The sequence below is a fragment of the Nanorana parkeri genome, unplaced genomic scaffold (genome assembly GCF_000935625.1).
Source record: "Nanorana parkeri isolate BGI_ZX_2015 unplaced genomic scaffold, ASM93562v1 scaffold90, whole genome shotgun sequence".
Classification (NCBI taxonomy): Eukaryota; Metazoa; Chordata; class Amphibia; order Anura; family Dicroglossidae; genus Nanorana; species Nanorana parkeri.
In genome coordinates this window covers 700,150-725,160 of record NW_017306358.1, presented here as the reverse complement: position 1 = coordinate 725,160, position 25,011 = coordinate 700,150, and the positions used below count along the sequence as shown (strand labels likewise).

At 38.9% G+C, this 25,011-nt stretch overlaps 1 protein-coding gene across 1 annotated transcript in view; it reads right to left on the bottom strand.

Annotated features, from left to right (window-relative positions):
- CELSR1 (cadherin EGF LAG seven-pass G-type receptor 1) overlaps positions 1–25,011 on the bottom strand; it is a 146,362-nt gene that overhangs the window by 11,293 nt on the left and 110,058 nt on the right. Inside the window, exons 18-29 of the mRNA XM_018552503.1 lie at positions 23,694–23,903; positions 21,469–21,652; positions 19,671–19,814; positions 16,366–16,555; positions 15,700–15,870; positions 15,388–15,514; positions 11,364–11,564; positions 9,559–9,733; positions 6,177–6,289; positions 4,982–5,061; positions 4,676–4,802; positions 1,113–1,238 (exon numbers count right to left, since the gene is read on the bottom strand). Coding sequence (XP_018408005.1) covers positions 1,113–1,238; positions 4,676–4,802; positions 4,982–5,061; positions 6,177–6,289; positions 9,559–9,733; positions 11,364–11,564; positions 15,388–15,514; positions 15,700–15,870; positions 16,366–16,555; positions 19,671–19,814; positions 21,469–21,652; positions 23,694–23,903 — 1,848 coding nt within the window. The remainder of the gene's footprint in view (positions 1–1,112; positions 1,239–4,675; positions 4,803–4,981; positions 5,062–6,176; positions 6,290–9,558; positions 9,734–11,363; positions 11,565–15,387; positions 15,515–15,699; positions 15,871–16,365; positions 16,556–19,670; positions 19,815–21,468; positions 21,653–23,693; positions 23,904–25,011) is intronic.

Here is a 25,011-nt window from a genome sequence, read left to right as displayed (position 1 = left end):
TTTTGGGGGGGGGAGGGGGGCGGCTGGCTGGGGAAAGTGTGAGCCTCAACTAAGTGCTCCAAAAAAAAATTGTTATGGATCCATTCTCAGCAAATGTTGATGCCCTAACCATGTTTTAAAGAAGGTCTTTTGGGTATCATTTAGAATAGCCATCATTTCATCCTACACAATGCTGACATTTGTCTCCAGGCTTTAGCAATTGTTTGCTTTGTGGTCAGGAAAATGGAGGTAACAAGTTTTCATTTGTGTTTGGTCAAGTTAGAGAACTTTAGGACATTCATGCTATACATGCAGAATAGCAGCAGGACTACTGCACCCTCTACAGCAGTTTGGGAAGAATCTGGGTACAAATATGGCAATACATTTTGGCGTCATGTACTAGTGGAATAGAACTTTATGAGTTATTTTAAGCTAGTATGTTGGTGGAGCACTTTGAAGCAGCTGACCATATTTTGTTACATTCTGGAGCATCCAAGGTTTTCCTAATGTCTGCCTCCTATTTTAACATGTATGGAAGGTTGATGCCATTGGCGGCGAAGGTAAAAGTGTTGTAAAAGAAGTGAGGTTGTGTGAAGCAGTCTTTAAAGGCCGATAATAAGGGGAAATGGTGCAGTCCCTAATCAGGGCAATGACAGCATTTAATTTGGAGATAATGAAAGGTTTTCTCCGAAGGCATATGCCAATTGCCTTTCAGATAGTGGAGGAATTTAACCTTGTCAATTGAAAGGAGGTTAAAAACTAAAATACGTTAAGCGGCTAGAGATAGGAGAAATAGACATGCTTCCTACGTTTGTACCTGTACGATATCATTTATCGACCGTATATGTGTTATTTGTTTACTGTAAAATGTTTGCTCAAAAATAAAGAATTAAAAAAAAAAAACTAAAATACTTTACTTTTTGTAGATTGCAACAAGTTGAAGGGCTAGCAGCTTTTCATAGGAACTAGCAAAAGGGAGACAATTTACAACACCAACAAGAGGTAAAATCCTCAATGGCTCAATGGACCAACAACAGATAAGAGTCCCCTTTTAAAATAGTTCCAAGGAGCACCTATGGAGGGCAGCAGAGAGACACCAGAAAATGAACAGACAAATACTGGACTGAACTTACTGTTAGTAAAGTGGCTCTTGTTGTTGTTGTGTCATCTGCTAGGACTTTCTTTCCTGTAAAAGTATTCTTTAGTTGCTTTCTCACTTCTTTGTTAAAGATGCAGTGGAAAAAGAAGATGAAAAGACCCTGCAGAAAATCAAAGGTGACATATAATGAGTTCCTAACGGTTATACAGAATTTAAGCTTGAAGAATTAAAGACAAAATTATCACGATCACCAAATACATTAAATTGGGTGGTTCTGCATGCATGTATACACATGGGATAATATATTTAGCATACAAACATAGATTTTTTTCATCATTCATCACATTAGCCCCAAATCTGTTATGGGGCAAATGTACAATCATACATTTTACATAACACAATATTAACCACTTGCCGTCCGCCCACTGTCTCTGCACATTCGGATGGCTGTCAGCTCCTGGTGAATCATATAAATACACATCCTTTTTTTTTTTTTGCTCATGCGCGCCCCCTAACGCGGTCACGAGCAATCAAGTTTAAGCACACTGTCCATTGGACAGTGTAGTTTAAACAAATTGGCGCCGAGCCTCTGAAATCGGCTCTGTTCTGCGTGATTGCTGTGACCAATCACAGCAGATTACTAAATGGAAACACTGTTGCTGTTTTCAGCGATATTGCCTCATCTCTCACACACTGTTTGTGAGAGGAGAGGAGACAGTGACAACTATTTCAAACAATACTTTGTTTTCCAGCACATTCTAGCAGAAATATATGAAGAAAGATTATTTATGTGCAATGTTTCACAGCTTAACAGGGAAAACTGGTTATTTTTAACATTTTGCGGTAATTTGTCCTTAATATAGTTAAAAAAAAACCCCAGTGGTGACTAAATACCACCAAAAGAAAGCTCTATCTGTCTCCAAAAAATTATATAAAATGTATTTCAGTACAGTGTTGCATGACTGAATGATTGTCAAAGTACAACAGCGCTGAATACTGAAAAATGGTCTAGACAAGGAAGGCGGTTTAACACCCCAGTCATCAAGTGGCTAAATAAGACACATATATGTGCAGTAGCATGATTTTCTACCCAATAGTATGCTAAAAACTCATATATTACTGATTACATGTAAACATCATATCACATGCTTGCTACCACAATACTCCAAACAAATAGAGATTTCCAGTTTGAATTTTTTGAGTGCAATAAATCGTTATCAGTATGCAGATCAGCAGAGGTCAGGGGCAGTTTGGGAACATATATTACTGCTGCTGACAGAAACAGTCAGTGATAAGTAATTTAATGCTGTAGGTGCAATTTAGCCAAAAGCTATTTAAAAAATATTTCACTATCATTATAGAGATTACAGTCACCTGACTGAAGAGAGGCCGATGGACACGGACACAAAGCAATACCTGCATTTAATTTTTATTGCCATTATTGTTGCATTTGTAGACAATTTGTGAAAAATGTACATTCATAGATATGTCAAAGTAAAAGTCTTCTGAACACATAAAAAGTGAAACCACTTGTCTAAACTTAGAAGAGATAGCCAGCATAGATAAGCCAATCGATCGCCTCAGTTAAAGTTTAAGCCAGTATCATATCATTTCACAGCTGGTGGAGATTTGTGGATCTTTTCTAATCCACTGATCACCAGTTGCTAAGTCTGTAAATAATCAATTTCTTTCTTTTTTTAATAATGAAAGAAACAAGTAAATGCAGCCCAAACCTCAAGGGACACCAGTATACCGGCTGTTATATTCACGGCCAGAGGGCTTCCTCCCATTTAGGGGCTTCCTCATTGTTTCTTAGCACCCATATTTAAATGCGTATAGGAAGGTGAGGAACCTGCACTCACTGTCCTTCAGCTAGGAGGATATAATGTAATGTAAGTCATGTAGATGGAGTGGCAATGTGGTCCTTCTTAATATTTAAAAACCTTTTTTTGAAAAAAAGAAGAAAAAGCTCAAACCCCTCAAAAATTAAAGAACTTACCATTAGTGGATTAGCAGATTAGAACCTGGCTGATCAGCTTATGGGAGAGGATTGGGCACATTACCAGTAGAACAGATTTTTAATTATTGACTCATATCTGATAGCCATGAAATACACAACACATCTAAAGACACTAACAAAGGTTTATAAAATATGGAGGAAAAAATTGTCAATGTTTTTCTATTTAAACTACCAATTAACCACTTGAAGTCCGCGGTGTTAAACCCCCTTCCCATCCAGGCCATTTTTCAGTATTCAACGCTGCGGTACTTTGATACAATACATATATAGAGCCGCTGATCGGCTGTATGTGAAACAGCCGTTAACGGCTGTAAAAACGAGGGGGTCATTCCTGCCCGTGCGCGAGATGGCAACCCGCCAATGCGAGTCTGCCGTCCGTCCGTTTTTTTTCAACGGGCAGACGGCAACTGGTTAAATGTTTTCATTACCTGCCGAATATATTCTAAGAGTAGAACTGCTGGCAGCTAATTGACTACTACGTGAATCCCAAACCACTTTGTTCCTCATATATCGGCCAAGGTATTGGCTTCGAATGGAAATACAAAGACCCACGTAGGCAAATTTATCAAAACTGGAGCAGACAGAATATGGAGCAGCTGCCCATGGTAACCAATCAGCTTCTCTCTTTCATTTTCAAAGCTTAAATGAGCAAACTAAAGAGAGAAGCTGATTGGTTGCCATGAGAAACTGCTCCAGATTCTGTCTATTCCAGTTTTGATAAATCCCCCCCGATATATACAGCTTAATAAAACCACTCTGTAACTATACCAGTCTATTTAACACACCAATCATCACAAACAATGATAGAAATTGTAAATGTAATTATCCCTCCTATGGAGAAAAGAAAGGAAAGGCACAAACGCTGTGAATGTTTCTAAACATGAAGCAGTTACTACATGCTGTTAACAAATATGGCTGCCCATATCTACAGATATATTTACAAACCATATAAAAAAACAAGTGTTTTATCTTCACATTCATGTCTTAAATAAAAATAATAATGATAATTCATATATAAATATGCACATATACAGATATGCACTGTATGTAAATTTTATTTATTTGAAAGTCAAATATAATCTACACATTAGGCAATAAAGTATCCATATTAAGTTGAACTGTTCCAAATGTATTGACTTTGTTTTAGGTGTGGCATAAGAGGGGGTTTGTAAAGCCGTCTAAAAGCAAATCAGGTGATAGGAAGTAGCTTGATAGGTACTATAGGAACTACAAAATGTTAAATCTCGGCCTGGGTGGGATTAAAGTCACGACAAGGGAAATATAAATACCGAATAATGCCTGTAAGAGTTCTGAATGCAGGTCTACCTGTGGCAGCATAATTATTACCATCAATAATTGAGAGGTGCTGCTCCTAAGTAAAACGGGTAACGTGAAACGGAGCTAGGGTTATATACGGTCAGTGACGTAGGAGGGGAGGATGTGCTACAAACACTGTAATTGCACCTACTGCAATAAGCAATACTAAACAAAAAATGTTACAACAGAAAGTGAATAGCTTTTCTTTATCAGTACAGTTCACACTACAGAAATGTTTCATGTTAATAAAGACAAGTTACCTGCATACAGCTGAAGATGGCAAAGAGGTAGTGAAAGGTCATGACATCGCTGTTGACTGCCATAAGCCCCAATAACCACGTGGCACTGATTAGAAGCAGTAATAGGAATGCCGTTCTCAGTGTAGAGCTAAAAGTCAGAATATAATCCTGTGTTAGGTGTGTGCTTATTGAAGCATTATATTACAATGGCAGAAAAAAAAATAGCCCAGTGGACATTTATCAATAAGCAGCAGTTGGTATGACAGTGTAGCCATATAACTTTATAGGTAAAGTGTTAAGCTTGTTAACATCCGTTTTAAGACTTACAGAACTCCGGTTTTCTCAAACATTCGTTGCCTTCGACCACACGATGTCTTCACAGCCAATACAAAGATGATTATATTTATCTGTAATGAAATGACACATCAACAATGGCAGCAGATTTAACATGTGCTACTGAGAACACCCTCACCCCACTCAAGAATCTTATTCCGTCTCCATCTCATTATATCAATGGAAACCCCACCAAGATAGGTCTAGGAGCACCTTTAATGTTCAAAGGGTGGGGGCATTTTTAAGAGATGTGCGTGTATTTTTATCAGTTGTGAAAAATGTTTTAACGCCCATGTAGACATTTTGCATAAGGGCCCAGAGAGTTTTAGCTGCACAAGAAACATATTAGATACAACAAGCCTGCATAGTTCTTGCTGTAGCTAAAAACATTCCTATGTTCAGTGAAGAGGAAATGTGTCCCTCCCCAGCAGACATTGTAACAAATATACTTTAAGCATCGGGTTGCCTCTCTATAAAGACGTATAAAACAAATATATAAATATGGAGCCTATAGGGTGCTTATATATTATAATCCTCCAATACAACTGGTCACACTGCCAAAAAGAGGAAGCATTAGTTAGGATTGTTCAAAACAAGTGACCAAAATCTATTGGGCAGGTAGGGAAAAAAGTTTTCTCTGGTATGGTAAAATGTGCTGAATAAAAGAGGCTTGTCTAATTTCTCTTGTCTGCCTGGACTTGTCCTTCTTTTAGGTTAGACCCCCAATTCTTACATATCCTATCCCTGTGGCTTTTTCACCTCCTGGCTTAATTTCTTCTTTGGCTGACATGAAAAACTGCTGTTTCCCACCCCCCATCACCCAGTGTCTTGTCTAATGCCAGGTCTACTCCCAATTCCTTATGCCCATCCTCTCCCTAGTGTCACATTCATACCATAGGATAGAACCACCTGGTCATAATACTATTGTACCCATTTGTGGCTCCTCTATATTTTAACGGACTTAATACTGGTTACAAATGTAATTATAGAGGTACAGGACACTTAAATAACACGGAGATCTCCGAATGTAAATTCTGGGGTTTCCTCCACAATGTACGTTCCATGTGCCAGAGATGCAAACCTTTTGTTGTTAAATCATCAACTCTGAAAATCAGTTAATTATATGATGTGGCTTTCCTTGCTTTTAACTGCAAGGTGCTGTATTTTGAAACAGCAGATCAACACTTACAGCGACTACAATGCCAATAGGACCAGCAAAACTCCAGATGAGAGTGTCATGTACTGATAACCAGCAGAAATCAGGGTTCCCATATCCCTGAGGGTCCAGACCTACAGCAAGCCCTGGAATAAAAAAATGCAAAAGTTGAGCATTAAAGGCTACATCACACTCAACCCATAACTATAGAAGCAACATTAAAACAAATACAGTATATGTGAGAGATGTATTCTTTAAAAGCTTTGTGTAACACCCACTCTCTCTATTGAGACGGTCAAGAATCATACTCAACAATACATGCTGAAAAGACAAATGCCATTATTCATGCTCTGACTCTACAGTGTTGTTTAAAAAGCAGTTTTTTTTGTAGCTATGAACTGGATTTTGTTATTCCTCAGGTTGTACCACTGCTTGGAAATAAAGCAAACTGATTTTATTTAGCCCCTCTGGCATACAGAATTATACGGCTGGCTCTGGCCACTTGCAGAGAGATCAGCGTCCCTGGTTACCTGCTAACCAGGGACACTGATCTCCAAACAGCAAACTCTCCCTGGCACCCCGGAAGTCTCCTGCTCCCGGCCGCCAAGGAGAGAAACACTGCTGTTTCTTTTTTTTTCTTTATTCTGACATAGAGCGATGTCAGAATAGAAAAAATAAAAATTCCCATTTTTACGGCAGCAGAACCGCCGGACATTAGAAAACTGTTGGGCACAATCGTTTTCTATTTACTTTTTTTTTAACTTTTTTAACTATTTTTCTGTTCTGCTCGATCCCTCTGAGGGACCGAGCAGAACAGCCAAGCCGAATGCTGCTCAGTGAATGCCGCAGTTTGGATGTTCACTCGGCTGCCCTCGGCAGCTTAGTGAATAGACCCGTATATTACTAAAAGTATTGGGACACCCCTCCAAATCATTGGACTCAGGTGTTCCGTGACATTTCCTTGCTACTAAATATTCCACGGTCACCTGTTGGTGGTATTATAACAAAGTGGAAGCAACTGGGAACAACAGCAACTCAGCCACGAAGTGGTAGGCCACGTAAAATGACAGAGCGGGGTCAGCGCATGCTGAAGCGCAAAGTGCGCAGAAGTCGCCAACTGTCTGCAGAGGCAATAGCTTCAGACCTCCAAATTTCATGTGGCCTTCAGATTGGCAGTGCGTAGAGAGCTTCATGGAATAGGTTTCCATGGCCGAGCAGCTGCATCCAAAGCTTACATCACCGAGTGCAATGCAACGTGTCAAATGCAGTGGTGTAAAGCACGCCGCCACTGGACTCTAGAGAAGTGGAGACGTGTTCTCTGGAGTGATGATAGTAGAAGCAGGGACACCGGCACTTCAATACAAACGTGAAAAGTCTTATTTAAGAGGTGCAACATATCACATAGATGCAACGACCGTTTTGGGGTCATGCAGGATCCCCTTCCTCAAGCAGTGACATGTGTCACTGATAGAACACCTTTGTGATGAGTTAGAGCGGAGATTGCGAGCCAGACCTTCTCGTCCAACATCAGTACCTGACCTCACAAATGTGCTTCTGGAGGAATGGTCAAATATTCCCATAGACGCACTCCTAAAGCTTGTGGACAGCCTTCCCAGAAGAGTTGAAGCTGTTATAGCGGCAAATGGTGGGCCAACTCAATATTCAAACCCCACGAACTAAGACTGGGATGCCATTAGGGTTCATGTGCGTGTAAAGGCAGGCGTCTCAATACTTTTGGTAATATAGTGAATATAGGATTATGCATTTTACAGCCATGCACAAAAAGCTCGGTTAATGACAAAGGGAGCATTTTTCTATTTTGTAGTACATAGGGCGCCTGGAAAGATATAATGCAGTGGTGGACACAAATGCAACAACAAAAAGTGACAGACACTGAACTGCATATTAGCTGCCCCTGCATTTTATAGGGAAACTAGAATGGCTTGGCTCAATTTATTGTGTAAACATATGCAAGCTTATAAACATTTTTTTAAAATTAAAACTCCAATAAAATCCTTATAAAAAAACATTTAATTCAGAGTGTTTCAATGACAGTTTGTCTGCAGAGCATGCTTGGCCTTCTAATAGAAAAGGCCAGGACTTGTTGAATAGTTCTGCCCAATTCCAAACCCACATGGGTCTGTAGGAGGCAGTAGACATGATGAGGTGTATGTCTCTTGTTTAATGATTCATCTGTGTGTGATATGGCCTGGATGATAACCATGAGATTTCAGAAGACACTGTTCTTAAGGAGAGTAGACAATGACAGCAGCTAGTTAATAGCCTTTGCTGCAGCATTTATAAATGAATCCCTATATTCCCATCATCATTATAATCACTCTACTCTAAGGCATTCATAGGACAGAGATTGTCCTTTTAGCAAATACAGTTAGCCATCACTCAGCAACACTCTAACAAAGTTATGTAAACCCTCAGCCTATGTTCCCAGACATTAAATCAACATAAAAGATGCCTTTTTAAATAGCAGGTACGGTACATGCAGAATTTTCCCAGAGGCTCAAATACAGGGCAAGTATGCAGGTGATAGAAACAACTGAAGCGATTTATCAAAACTCCAACCAAAAAAAATCAAATGCACTAAAAATGAACCAGCTACTCTGGTGAGCAGTCACACAGATTTCAACTATATGAAGATAATAATTAATAATATGAAGATAATAATTAAAGATTATGGATAACTGCTCCCCTTTTGCTTCAGTTTTGTAAACCAACCACACAGTCCTGCTGTGTGGTTCTGCAGTTGTAAAAAGCTGAAATATGACCTACTTGCTGTCACAATATTTACATTATATGTAAAAATGAAGTATGCAATGCAGATTTGAAAGGTAGTAGAGCAGTGGTCTTCAACCTGTGTAACCTCAGGGCCCACATTTGTCCTTGGTCATTAAGTCACGACCCTAGTTAATGTTACTTCAGTCCAGGAACCTTTACAGGGCCATGCAAGGGAGCTGTTAGCAATGCACGAATGGATGGAGCTCCCTCGTGGTCATACTCCCAGCCCAGCCCCACCTCAAGCTGACACTTGGTGCCGGGCAGCATATTTTGAAAGTCTGCTTGGCACGAGAGCCGACAGTGCTGCGCTAGGGGGAGGCAGGGGAGCCTCTCACCTAGCGCAGTGGGAGGCACGCGGCGACCTACTGAACATGGATTTGCGACCCACTTTTGGGTCACGACCCACCAGTACTGGAGGAACTGTGGGCATTTTACTGCTGACTCACTCAGTGTTATAGCCATTGGTAGGACACATGCGCTCACATGCGCTTCTATAAAATCAGACTGATATTATATGATAGACACATGGAGACTAACCTAAGTGTTTTATGCATGTTACCTGTTAACATGAATCAAAATAACTGCTCATCATTTTGAGAAAAAAAATCAAAAGGCAACGTACCTGTAATGATGGCTGGTATACCGTAGCCAACAACATAGTAGAAGCGCATATGACCTGTGTCAATGTTTCGGACTTCCGTCAACATGCGGTAAATGTGCAGTCCTTCAACAAACATCCAGGCAAAGGTGCTCATATAGAAGTAGTGGAGGAGGATGGCAATCACTGTGCACACAAACTGAACAAGGACAAAAACAGGTGAGACTCTGCTGATCAGAACATGTTTCAGATGAATGATGGCTCTGAAAATCTTTAAATAAAAAAAGTTTCCCATAGACCATCACTGCAACATAGTACTTCTCCTAAGATAGAATTTAATTAATTTTTTTTAAAATTAAAAGCACAATACATGATTGATTACATTTGAATACTGAGTGGCCAGTCTGAATTCAAAGCAAGGCATTTGTACAGCCAAATAACATGACTTCTGCTTCAACCAGTACTTCACTGGTTATAGCCTGCACTGGGCAGGCTATAACCAGGTTATTTTGTAAAGTGGGATTTTTTACTACTAAGAGCAACAGTGCTGGAGTTAGCAAGCTAGTGCCGTGGGATATTGATCTTGATTAGCTGTGCATGGCTATGGAACACTTGAACACTGCATATAAGGAATCTGAACGAAAGCCTGATCTGTTTCATCCAAGCCCTTTGGGGAATATCTAAAAGATCTGAAGCTAAAAATGCTAACTACAGTTATTTAACCTGCACCTGACCATCTTTTTCCCACTGCTCTTGCTGGTAAATAAGAAGATATGAAGTAATACAATTAATTGCCTAGGTCCAGCTCTGTTCATGAAGGCTTATGCCGCTCCCTAATGCAGTATTGTTAGCGGAACGTTCATAAATCAGGCTAGATGCCAAGTAGTCATGAATTATGTCAGCCCCAGCATTCCTGCTCTTTCTTGAGTTTACCAGTGCATGACGTGTCAGGCAGCCGCTCAAGTACAGGTAATACTAGTGATTAATTGTCTACTACATTGCCAGTACTAACTAATGGTACCACTGGCTGATGTGATGAAACATCCTCCCGTAAAAACATCTTCCATTGCTTCAGAAGCAGGGCATGTTGACTATATTTGACTACTAAATCAGGAAAAGCAGAACCTTATCTGAAAAGTACCAGCACATTCTATGATTTAACCGAAAAGGTTTAAACTTAATAATACAAACCTTTTTACCAGAAACAGAGCTAAGAGTTCTAATCTGTTTCCGGTCACAAGGGGTTAATGCCATTTTAATAACAAAACAGAAAGGACATTTGCCCCAGTTCCTTTCAAGACAGGGCCACTTAGCTACTTGGATTGGAAGCTGTTAAACTGATGCTGAGGGAGCAGCATCTACCAGTTATTAGATCAATGCGATCCTGAACATGCTTGGGCACACAAAGTTTAATATTTCAACCTAATCTGTTAACACAATTACTGCCTGGACTTATATTTTCCAAAGGTGGAGGCAATAAATGAATCCTTGTCCTGGTCCCACCTATATTTTAAAGTGATCATGGTGGAGAGAGTTAGTGCACCTTTCCAGGAGAAGAAAGGGAAGAGGGGGGATGTGGAATCATGTACATTTGTGCTTAGGCTCCCGGGCTATCTAATGTTCTGCTAAGGAAGCAGCCCTGCATTTTTTTAAATATAAAATAGCAACAGAGTGGTGCAAAAAAGGAACCTCATAAAAGCAATAGAACGAAATGTATACAATTATTAATGGAATTACATATGAACAATATATAAATGTTCCCAAACAGAAGACAGTAAAAGATTGCCCAAAAAAGTCAAATAATTATAAGTGATTTTCCTCTCACTTACTGGATTTTCAGTCTGGTTGATTCCAATGAGAAACACCAGCTCAGAGAAGAAGAGGGCAGCCACCAGGTTTTTGTGGATATTGTGAATGTTGGAACGCAGAGTTCTGATGATAACCAGCAGGATGAAAGTCAACAGCAGAGCCACCAGTGAGACTGACACGGAGGTGTAGGTGATAATCCTGAGAGGTAGAACCTCACCGTTCTGCCATTGAGAGAAGTGGTATGTTACATTGGCTACATAAACAGTTCTAAACATTAGCAACTTATTAAAGCCTAACCTGAATACAGAGTATTCTTAAGTGCATATTTACAAACTATCGTTCCTTACAATTTTGCTAATCTGGATCAGTGCCATATTTTATCTTTTAGCAAAGGCAAAACTATCTGTGCTTCCACATTTTAAAATCACCCCTTTAAAACAATCATATATGTAAACAAAATGAATGTCGAGACTAAAGCCTCAAGATCAGTTTAGAAGGCAGCCCCTAATTTACCCCCTCATATACAGTCCTTCAAGCTACATTAATCCCAATTAAGAGAATCTCCTCTAATCAGCCCTTTTCTATTCAGCATGTATTACCTCCATTTCCAGCTAACATCCTTTTTTATAATTAGCAAGCACTACATAAGGAGTACATAATGATTACCTCGGTTTTAAATAATCAGTATAGTTAATGGCAAATAAGATTACAGCCTGGAGTCAGGATCAATGTTAGAAAATCAATTATGTCCAAATTCCATGTACAGAAATATACCTACCATTGGTGCTAGGGTTCATCGCTTTGTCCTCCACAACACAGTTGTTTCACACATTTTTAACTAGTCTAAACTACCCTAACCTGTCTGTAAAAAATAAGTCAAGGCAACTGGACTTGCTGTATTTTTCTTGAAGGGGTTTCACTGGTCATCCGACCAGCTTTCTCAATTCAGAATGACTTGTGCCAAAATTATCTGGGAATAAATGTGGTGAATGTTGCTCCAATTCACCAAAACTTAATTGCAACCATGTGTTGATTTCTTCTCCACCCCCCCCCCCCCCCCACCACCTCTATTCATGCTTGGCTTCTTTATTTTACATAAATGGCCTCTTTCACGCCTCTTTTAAGCCAATCCTCCTTCCTGTCTAGAATGCGTACTTGACTGTCATAAACTGGTTTATGACATATCTCTGATAATTATTCAATTTTCTAGAAGTTTTGTATGCTTGTTGAGAAAAGTTTCACGGTCTGGGGACCAGGGCACTAGGGTACCTGAGCTCCGGGGTTTGCGGAGTTGGTAGGAGTCACAGACAGGAGGGATATCTGGGATGTTGGCCACAGGGAGAGAGGAACTAATGGTCTGTGCGTCTCAGGATGCACTAGAGGCGCAGAATCTAAGAAGTACCAGGTATTCGACAGAGCCTCTAAGGGTGAGAATGATTGGCTGCTGGACACCTTCCAGGTTGCGGCCCTCTAGCACACCCACACAGACACAAAAGGACTAGTTGAAGCACCAGTGAACTGGATACAAACAGGTAGGGAAGAAACTTGTAACCAAGAGGAGGAAGATGGGAACAGTGGCACACAATGAGAGAGAGAGAGAGAGAGAGAGAGGAAGTCCCAAGCAAAGGTGCAAAATGCACAGCAGAACAGCAGAGTATACCGAAGAGGGTAGCTAAGCAAGGACACCTGGGAAGGGTAAGTAGCTTAGAGGCACACTTAGGAGCAGGAAAGTGTAACGTACAAAAGTAAGCAAGAGATGTGCGTTGCACATGCATACAAAGAAGCAAGCTAACAGGAGGGAAAAGTACATAAAGAAGCACAAACACAGGGGGTGTGCAGACATGGATGAATCCAACACAGCCACAAGGTAAGAGAGGAGCGCAGAAGTAAAGGGGTGATAGCGAAACATAGGAAGATACACGGTAAGTGATGGAACTGAAGTACAAGAAAGCAAGTAAATAGGAGGAAGCAAACAGACAAAGACTAGAGAGGGAAAACTCAGAAGTGATGCAATGAAGGCAGTATAGAGAGACTCACAGCACACAGGTAAAAGCAATTAAGGTCTGCAGCAATATACTAAAGGTAACCACTGAAATACTCTAGTAGGGGCGCAAGGAGCAAAGCAGGGGATAACGCCAAACAGGGACAGCTGGTACAGGGGAGCCAAAAGGCACAAGGATCCAATAGTAAGCGCAGGGAATAAGATCCGAGGGATAGTTAGAGCCACAAGGGGTACGGAACAAGGCATAAGACTTGTTGCTCGCACCAAGAACAACAAGTAAGGAAGTCCTAAATAGGGGAGGAGATCAGATTGGCTGCAGCCTTTTGAGACACCATAGGCCAGTGGTGGCGAACCTTGGCACTCCAGCTGTGCCAAAACTACAAATCCCAACATGCATCTGCCTCTGGGAGTTATGTCCGTGGCTGTCAGAGCCTTGCAATGCCTTATAGGACTTGTAGTTCCAAAACAGCTGGAGTGCCAAGGTTTGCCACAACTGCCATAGGCTGACAGCCCAGAACCAGGGAGCAAAGCGAAAATCCGGCACGGATTTCCGGAAATTGTGACAAAATGAATACCTATACGCAGTGCCATGTCATGTAAATCTACCTGTTCACACCATCAGTGCCTGAAGTGACAGATATATTTTAGATTTTATGCATCAGCATTCATGAACATTTTTAAGTTTACAAAACGTTTCAAGCATTTTTTACTATATTTTGAAATAGAAAGGAAATAGAAATAGAAAATAGTAAAATGTTTAATGGTGGTAGCAACATTAGCGATAAACTGTTTAAAATTAACTCCGTTACAAAAACTAGAGGCCACCACCTAAAATTGGTGGAAAAAAAATTCCAGCACAAGGGGCGAAGGGGGTTCTTCACAGTAAGATCAGTTAGGGTCTGGAACTCACTGCCACAGGCGGTGATTTCAGCAAATAATGTGGAATTGTTCAAGAAACTTTTGGACGATTTCTTAAGGGACCGTAATATACAGGGGTACGGGTACTCCTAGAATGAGATCCTAATAGGTTGGACTTGATGGACTAATGTCTTTATTCAACCTCAAATACTATGTAACTATGTAAAGGTTCTAAGCACTCAAATGTAGCATTTCCAGCATCTCAATATGATAGCCTACTCAAGTTTTTTACTGACCAATGTAAGAAAATGCTGAAAAATATTATTTTCAGAAACACCCCAAATGTTCTTGAATGAACAATCCCAGCTGAAGCAAAGTTACATGTCTAATAGTTTGGCCAGAGCTTCTCATAGCTGCAAAATGCATGAAAATACTCTTAGGAGCTATATAAGAACATTTCACCCAGCGTATATCTTGATGAATGCCATTTGCATGACATTCCCACCACTAGATGGAACAGAGGAGTATAGGAGTTCCCTGTGCTCCTCGGCTCCATCTAGTGGCAGGAAAGCTGTGTGCATAGATTTCACCCAGCTACAACATTTGTACATCAGACAGTTAGTGTGCACTGATGCTATCTTAATATGCATTAGTCTCCTTTTATCTTTCCCTTTTTGTAGGGATGCACCGATACTTTTCAGATACCAGCGCCGATACTTGGCATTTTCATGAGAACTACCAGGGTCTGATGCTCCACCACTGTCCTGAAATCATTAGTCTGTATTGTTTTAGAAAAACTGTCACATGGCAATAAACAAAAATGTATCAGTACTCGTACTTTACAAAAATGGTATCAGTGCATCCCTTTATTTATTAAAAACAAAATCATACATTAAAACGGAGATGCACAAATCCCAGGAGCTCCGTGCGCCCCTTACAAATGACAGCTGCCTCCTAACTTTTTAATTTTTCTCTAGTCTAGTTTGGAGCTGTAAAAGTATCTGCACTTGTACCGAGTACGGTACCTGGTATCGGTGCATCCCTACTTTTTTGTATTGTCACTAGCCAATATAAGCAACAATACCAGAAAGATTTTTTTTTTCCATGGCTTGCTATTTAATGTGGGTAAACTCACCCAAAAAAGCAATATTCCATACTGTAGATATTTCTCCTCTTTAGCTTACCTCTCGTTTGGAAATATCCATTAATACAGCAAAGCTGGTCATGTGGTTACACTGACAGGACACGTGACTTTTATTTCTGGAAAGCAGTTCACAGCCTTTGGAAGACCATCCTCCAACGCCTCCAACTCTGTGTGACAAGACATTGATAAATCAAATAATATCACACTTTCAAAAGGTAACAATACTGGTACAAAGGTTCTCCCAAAAACAACCAAAGAAACGTTAAAGCTTTGAGGTAAGGTAATAGGAACCTTGTCTGAAAAGCATGAATCTAGTCATTTTCTACAAGCTACAATAAAATTAGACCCTTACATGATGGAGTGATTCCAGAAGACACACACAGGTTTGGTTCTCTCCTCAGTCTCTAACAGTGTATATTCCAGGATGAAGAGCCTGTCTAGTTGTGGTGGTGGTAGTAGCTCTCCTTCATTGTGCACGACTGCACTCACAATAGGTGTATTAATGACTGGACGATTAGGTACTCTGTAGGAAAAGAAGACCAAAGTATTATAGAACTGTAGTGCTAGAAACATCCTGTGCCTATAACACTTAGTCAAAGGAAGAATAATGTGCCTTTAAAATTTCCAGACTTGCCAGACAGCAGAGAAGTGAGAGTATATCTAGTATATACCCTCAGATTCTATATAAATGTGCAAAGTGTGCATATTGTGGGGGATTTATCAAAACTGGAGCAGACAAAAACTGGAGCAGCTGTGCATGGCAACCAATCAGCTTCTATCTTTCATTTTCAAATCTTAACTGAACAAACTGAAGAGAGAAGTCAGTAGTGTTGAGCACCAACCAATATTTGACATATGTCAAGATGGATTTTCTTTTTTGCCTTTGCTGATGCAATTAGCAAAATTAGCTAATTTATCAAAACTTTCCTAAGTGTTGCCGTGTTTGTGCAGAGCGATATGGATAAAGTTTATGTTGTAAAACGGAATAATAGGGACAATGGAGAGTTCACTTAAGTACCTCAGACTTCTGCGGTCGGGATCATAATGTTCTGGCAATAGCTGGCCCAGAGAGCGGTAAACAATCACCATAGCAACTGCGTGTTGGTTTGATGGATCTGGCTGCCTCTTTTTTCTCCTGGACAGATGAGAGTCATATTCATCCTCACTGCTGGGATAATTCTGATTTGGTGGTTTCATTGTAGGAAGAGCTGCGTAAAAAATCAAGTAAAGTTTCAGTGTAGGTAACGCTGGCCTCTTTAGTCACACTACATTGTCTTGTGAGAACACTAGCATTAAAGCTTTACTTCTGCATTGACTACAGAATGTAAAATGTTATTGCCAATAAATGAAATACAGCCTCATATGAACAATGCTGCTAAAACAGTGAAGTCATACAATGAAATCTTTTAACATCTAATAAAGCTGCCATGTTTACACTCTCTAAATTCTAAAATAAACTTGCTATAAAAAGTCATTTTGTGCAAAAAGTACTTATTGCAGTCCCTGTCATCTGCTGCCTTCCAGTTAACGTAACTGCGCCATCAGAAATATACAGTATTTACAACGTAAACTTTTTTAAAAAGCATGTAGTAAATCAATTTAACCAAACTGTAAAAACTGATACATTCATAAACTTCAAGTGTTTAAAGACCATCCAAAATTGATACTTCACTTGAAAGCAGGTGACGAAAGCTAAATCAACCATTGGCTTCAGTGGCAAACTCTACCACAGCTACCAACGATTTTTACATATCCCACTACATCAGAACAAGACTCACTACACCGGCTGCATTCTGCTTTATGTAAAAGGAAATTAATAATGCAACAAGTAAATTGAGAACCCACTATAATGGCCAGGGCAAGTGGGCAAATTTGGGACCTTGCCAATCAGGTCCCCAAAAATAATATGCATTAACAGAAATACCAGTTTTGAGAGGAATGAGTCCGTAGCTAAACTTTTTTAGATTTAGCAACGTTATCATAAACACTTTAAGCAACTTTATATGATAATACATTTTTGGTTCTTTCATAAGACACATTTGCTAGCAACCTACTATTATACTGTATATTTCAAGAAGATGCAGAGTGACAGGATAATCCAAGCACAACATATTCCATCTTTTAATTTCATTTACTGTGCCAGGTGCTGTCTTTGTGCCCTTATCAATCTTCTCTGCATAGTGTGCACCAATTATTATTTCTTGTAAACATTAATCAAGTGTGACTCATTTTATACTGATTACAGGATAACAACCCATAGAATGAAATTTTATGCTTGCAGGTCTAGTCAGGATGTTATTAAATTGTGGTTCGCCACACTATGTGCATTTTCAACAAATGAACGTAATTAGGGATGCACAGATACTTTTCGAGTACCAGTGCAGATACTTGGCATTTTCATGAGAACTACCAGGGTTGCAGCGCTTGCAGCTGGGACCTGGCCCTGCCGCTCCACCACTGTCCTGAAATCATTAATCTGTATTGTTTTAGAAAAACTGTCACATGACAATAAACAAAAATGTATCAGTACTCGTACTTGTAAGTACTCGGCAAGTATCAGTACTCGTACTCACAAAACTGGTATCTGTGCATCCCTTTATTTATATTTATAAAAACAAAATCGTACATTAAAACAGAGATGTACAAATCCCAGGAGCTCCGTGTGCTCCTTACAAATGACAGCTGCCTCCTAATTTTTTAATTTTTCTCTAGTCTAGTCTTGGAGCTCAAAAGTATCGGTACATGTACTCGTACTTGTACCGAGTACTGTACTTAGTATCTGTGCAACCCTAAACGTAATGGAAAGGCAGATATCTGACCATATAAAAAAAAAACAACTATTACTCAAGAAGAAAACCTTCCAGGTAATAAAAAGCTGGAACTTTGTGCCCTGAAGGTTTGTATTATTTGTATTTGTTATACAAACCTATCAACTAAACCATTGTGATCTACAAGACAAGACACAGAGAGCGCTTCCATCGCATAAAAACGTTTTAATAAACAAATTAAAAAGTTTTTATGCGATGGAGGCGCTCTCTGTGTCTTGTCTTGCAGTGCTGAGGTTGTTCTGAACCTGGTGAGAGCCGCCCCGTTATCGCCCTGCACTCCTGAACATCATTGACTAATACTCTCTTGAACCAAAATCTGCTGGCGCGGTGTTTGATTCTGTCTGCCATTGTGATCTAGTCTAAAGAGAAAAACTACCATTGGGGCACTACCCCTGGACCTATGGGTGTAAATAGTAACTTGCAATATTCACAAAACTGGTCATTAACCAGTGGCTTGTGGGGCACATGCAGCTATCTGCAACCTCTGATGATTCTGGTGGCAGTGGCTCAACTTATGTTCATTTGTCCCATTACATACACCACACAAATATGAGGTCTGGCAGAAAATGCCAACCTTATATTAAAACAAGTTTCAGTTACAATTAAAATAGTTTCTATAGAACCCATCTTATTTTGTAACTGTGCTTTGAACAACTGAATAGCCAAGTGCATAGTACTGACATACTTAAATATTTCATATGTCAGCAAATGGAGCTTAAAACCTAAACCTCCATTAAGAACATACATTCAGACATATGACTTGGGTAGACTTGATAAAATATCAACATATGTTGGGTTATAAGAGAAAATGTCAGGACAAATAACACAAGCTCAATGCAGATGATGTTTCCAGAAAGAATTGAAGCTAATTAAGATGCTACACTACCCCAAACACATTTTATGAACTGGCCTTATAAATTATTGTCCCAATTTCTGTGGCGTAATCTTTTTAAAAATGTAAAATACAAATGACGTTAACCAACAAGGATCTTATGAATGCATATTTTTTTATATTTGGTTTGGCTTACCACCACCTTATATAGGTAAATGGGAAATAAATATATATATAAATAAAATGAACAATTAGGAGTCCTATGCAGAAATTGAATATGACCATCATTACATATAAGCATGAATATATTGAACATTTCTGGATATAGCAAGCCAAAAATATAGCTAATGCAAAACAATGTCTAACTGAAAATTAACAAACATATGGTAATGTTATCAATAGATGAGAACAACCATCAAAGCTACTCAGGCCCATGCAAAATCTTAGCAGTTATTGTTCACACATGTATATTTGCACTGCTTTTTTAATGTTTCCCAGCAGAGAAAGATGGAAGCTAATCTAGAAAACAACTGGATTAAAGAACAAATATAATGAGTATAATAATGCACAAATGTTAGAAGAATGTACAACATACACAAAGCATTATGTATCATTCAGAGTCAAGGGATCGGCTTTTAAATATAAAACACTATGGTAATTTACCTTTTCTTTCCGGAGGTTTAAACAGAGTGTCGGGGAACAGGACTGATGACTGCAAATCCTTAGGATAATCTTCATATATTGTACTAAACTCAGGTACTCTGGCTCCACTGAAATTAGCCTTGTCAAATATGTCGACGGCAATGACTGATGGATAGATGGATAAATGTACAGAAAGAGATGTATGGATTATATCATCTCATTATGCGAGGGCTATTATTTTACATTTGCACCACTTACACACACATATACAGTACACACATACACACATACATAAAGTATACACACAATGTTAATACATTGAAAACTAGCTTTTGATACTGAACTTGGGTTCAGGAATGCTCAGCTATATGTTGAAAGCAGGCCTGGCCATACCCAAGAACAAAGTTCCAAAGTTGTGAAAATGTATTTGCCAATTGAAGACATGGGGGCATTGGAAACATAAAACCTTAACACTTTGATTAGAGTTATTTTTTTTTAAGATTACAAAAAGATTGCGTGAGGAATGAAAGATGATTCCACGTGATGACTGGCACGATATTGCACCTTATTTGAAATGAAGATGAACATATTAATGTTTAATGGACCACAAGATGACCAAAATATCATTTAACCAGCTCAGTAAATGTGCCACAGCAGGGAATATAGTCTTGGCAGATCCATGATACTAGGCACTGGCATTCATTAAAACAAGTTTGTTTTTTTTAAACTGTTACTACAGGTGGACAGAAAATAAATGTATCCTTCAATCTATCCAAAAGGCAGATATATAACAAAAGTAGTAGTGAGGTATAACTGAGATATAAATCATTATTCCCTGTGTAACTCTTCTATGGTGAACACACCCTTGCTGTAATGATATTAGTCATGAATAAGCTCTTAAGATGTTCATGAGTCACTAAAGGATAATAAAATGGCATTTAAAACAAGACAGAAACAAATTCTGAGAATGGTGGAATTACTAGAGTCTTAACATTTTCTACTATGGTAAATCACACAATACTGTATAATTTATTTTTTGTGTTTTCTTTTACCAGAAATAACGTGCTGCTCATTTAACAATTAGCAAGATCTCGTTCACAGGGTACAGCAACACATGTTGTGGTAACATGCATTACATATCACAGTGGTGGAACAGGTCATAGAGAAAATAATGCATTTTTGTTTGCCCAACCATGGCAAAATGTATGGCAATTTGCCTGGTGTGAAGGAGCCCTTAACAAGCATTCCAGTAAAAAAGAAAGATTGCCTAATTCAGATACTGGAACATTTATAATAAAAAATGCACACCCAGAAGGTTCAACACACCTTTAAATCTAGCAAGCCCATACCTTCCATTTGAAAATATTAAAAACTTGCTAAGTTCATATTACTTTATATTCAGGGCATCTTTTGCACTTATACCCTCCCCTTTTTGCTCCTGCTCCCATTAGCACAGCCTGCCCAAAAAGTGGACATAATGAGGTTTATTCAGTAAAGCAGTACCATGGCAACTTAACCAATTACAGTTTACAAGTCAAATCCTAATGACATTGTAATGAGCATTTCTGATAGCTTGTTATGAGTTAGACGCACATAGTCACTGCTCTTTAATCTGTCTTAATGAACCTAAGACCCAGAATCATCTATATGTAACTAAATACTGCAATTCTCTAACGTTTAATCACCACCTTCATTTCGGTCCCAAAAATTACTGGAAGAAACTAGGAACTCTATTGTGCCACAGCTAGTTTTAAACCTAGGACCATAGAGCTAAAAATTGGCATCAGTTTATAAAGAAGTATTCAGAGCAGCTACTCACTAATATTTTTGGTGACAATGACAAAAGGCTTCATATAAGTCTTTTTCATATTCCTGGCCACATTGTTAGCATATTCTTCATAGTGCTTTAGCAAATGGGCAGTGCCCCCTTCAGTTCTTTGAATGTGGTCCCAGTGATCTTTGTTGCTGTGATCCAATATGGCACTGCCTGCATGGATGACATTCTGTAGAAGGACAAAAATTATATATAAAGATAAATGATTATGAATACATATAATTATATTGCAAATATAAAAGGAAAATATTGTGGCACAACAATAAATAATCAAAATGAAAACAAACCAATAACTATTTCAGAGTACATTGATCCGTACGATTACAACGTATTTGTACCACAAATTTGTATGAACAGATCTTTGAATGTTGCATAATGGACTTCTTGGTAACAAATTCCATTCCTAACCAGTAATCCTTTAAGGCAGCTTTTCACTGGTAACTCTTAGCCAAGTTCAGAGATTACGGTAATTATTAAACTAGAAACCCAACACTGCTTTGGCTTAAAATCTCAGTGCTGTTAAGAAATTAGGACTCCGTTTCCAAAACTTTGAGTTGAGTGAGAGAGGCTTAAAAAGCCTGGGGCAGCAGACATATTAACCTTTATTTCAAGGAACGTTGATGATCTTCAGATATTATCAGTCAACAATCCACATTCTCTTTGACTGGCAGATTTCACTATTTACCGTTCAAAAGAGAATCAGTTACCATAATTCCTTGTTTTGTGCCAATGTTTTCCTAAAAAATATCTAAACCCAATGGGGGTGATTTACTAACCTAAACCCACGCACGCACTAGGTGCGTGTGATTTTTACACAGCAAAGCGTATTTATCAACCAAAAAGTCCCTATAAGCATATTTCCACTAATGCCATATATGGAAAAATCATGCACATGATGCATATATAATGCTGCTTCACAGTTTAGACAAAAATGGTTAGCTCATGCATTTACATTCCTGCATTCATCAACGCAAGCAACACAATGTAGAGCTAATTTACACAACATCACCTTGCAATTCAGGGCAGGGCTTTGCACAACACACCTGCTGGGTGTGTACACACTACAAAGGTGTTTAGATTCCACCCATAGATCATGCTGGGAGGGAACACACTACAGAGGTGTATACATGTCCGTGGTGTGTTTATAAGGTTAGTAAATCAACCCCAATGTCTCCTGGTCCAAAATAATATTTTCTCTTATTATCCCTAATACACTTGCCACATTTGAGGTGCAATACCTCTTCTGGATACAAATTAATTTCCAAACATATGCTCCTGCCTTACTTATTTTAGAAACTTGAGTGGATATATTAGAACACAGCTCAAGGCAATTTTGAATTGAGTGGAGAAGTTAGAATTTCAGCCTGTCATGTTCTGTCTCTGTGACACCTGGAGAAGAAATTATGAGAATAGGTGCTGCCAGGACCATAAGCCACAGACTGCAATGAATAGAGAAGACAGATTCTCATCCTTTGCCACTCCGAAAGAAAGGAAATCTGGAAAGCTGGCTGGAATTAAAGTGACAATAAACTCCGGAGTTTCATCTTAAAAATGCATTCAAGTACCTTAACTATTAACAAAAATGTAGCTTATTTGTGTGTCACTCGGCTGTAGATCCTCAAATCATCTCTGAATACATGCTGACACTGTCCTTCCTTCTGGAGGGTGGCTACTTTTGTTCCCCATGGTCTGTGTGTGTTTTAAAGTAGCCACCGCTCCAAGCTCACTCCAGTGATGGACTATAATCTTAATAGAAATTAGTAAACTAAACCTGAGATTGTAGATCACTACAGGAGTGAGCTTGGAGCGGTGGCTTACGTTACATCACCCACAGTAGCCACAACAAAAGTGGCCACCCTCCAGAAGGAAGGACAGCGTCAGCATGAATTGAGGACCTACAGCTGAGTGATGCACAAATAAGCTACATTTTTGGTAATTGTTAGGGTACTTGAATGTATTTTTGAGGTATAACTCCTGAATTCAGTGTCATTTTAAGCTTTGAGACTTAATAGTTCACTCTTTGATAAAATGTTTGGCTACTACATTTACAACAGCGTTCACAGTTTCTTTTACTTGCTTATCTGAACTTCTGTGTGTCCTTTTACTAACAGGTTGATTAGCCACCACTTAGCATATCTGCATTCAACATTTTACTAAAAGATATGTGTACATGTCCTTAGTAGATCAGCACACAGTCAAAAAAAACATACCTCATTAAACTCCACATCCCTTGTAGCTGCCAAGTCAAAGCCTTGTTTCTGACTCTCATACTGAAGCACCCTCACAAGCATCTGATAGCTAGTTCTGATGTCATTGCCATAGAAGGTCCTTGTGTGGTTGGTGGCATTTTGCAGGACTCTAGCGATTTCAATGGACTTGGCACCATCCAAACTGGTCTCATTTCGGTGAAGCTTTTCATTCTGCAGAACAAATTAAGACAAGATCGTCATTATATGATTTCCAGCTTTGTTATTCATAAAGGACTATAACACATAGCTAGAAACACATGATCATACATGCAACTCATAACATGATCTAATTAACAGCTTTGTGTTACTTTCATGTTGTTTTTCTGAAAGCTGTGCAGAAGCAGCCATCATAATGCTGACATTACCTGTACAAATACTTGTAGGCATACCACAAAATGTATGGGTGTTGTGCAATATAAGAGCTAGAAGAGTAGACAAGCACAGGATTCCTGACATTCATTAGCAAAGCGTGTTTGTAGAGCTGAGTACACATGCTTCAAAATATCAGAAAAAGAATAAGAATCACTTTACAGCGTATCTGTTATTGCACAGTCGCAGACTCAGATTGGTCTATCAGGTCATCCAACACATGGAATCCAAGCCTCTGTAACAACCCACCTTTGAAGTAAGCAGTGGATATATTATATACATAAATATTCTGCCATTTATTTGCTATGTTGCTGACATTTAATTGGTTGCTGCAGACAATACTTAGTGGTTCATTTATAATTTTATTACACAAGATCTACATAACTTTCACTCAGAAATCACACATTTTCCAGCTAAATCTAATGAAAAATGTTCAAATCTTGGGTGCAAGTCATGCAAAAACATTATTAACTAGAATCCTTAGGTTAGTTAGTTCATTTCTTAAGCTTTTTTTTCCTGGTTTTTTTTTTTAACATAGATATAAAGTAAATAGTTTCGTTATCCTTGCTTATTTTTCACCAGTCAGGAGATTCCCAAAGAAACTTGGAGGCTTTCATTGCTGATCTCCCAATCAAGTAAATTGCAAGTTGCATTGCAGGTTTACTTAAAAAGACGTTAAATGGAAAATGTTACATGGCAATATTGTCTAAGATGTAATATGGAAGGGCATACTTGGGCATAAATGTCCATCAATAGCTGCTGAAGCATTAGTTTTACTTCTATTGGTTGCCAGAGCATTCAAGGAAAAGCTGCATTAGGTTTCCTGCCCTTATTATATCACATGTGTGCATGTCAGAAAAGAATAATCCCTCTTCTCCAGTAAAATACACAATAGTCTCCATTTTGTTAG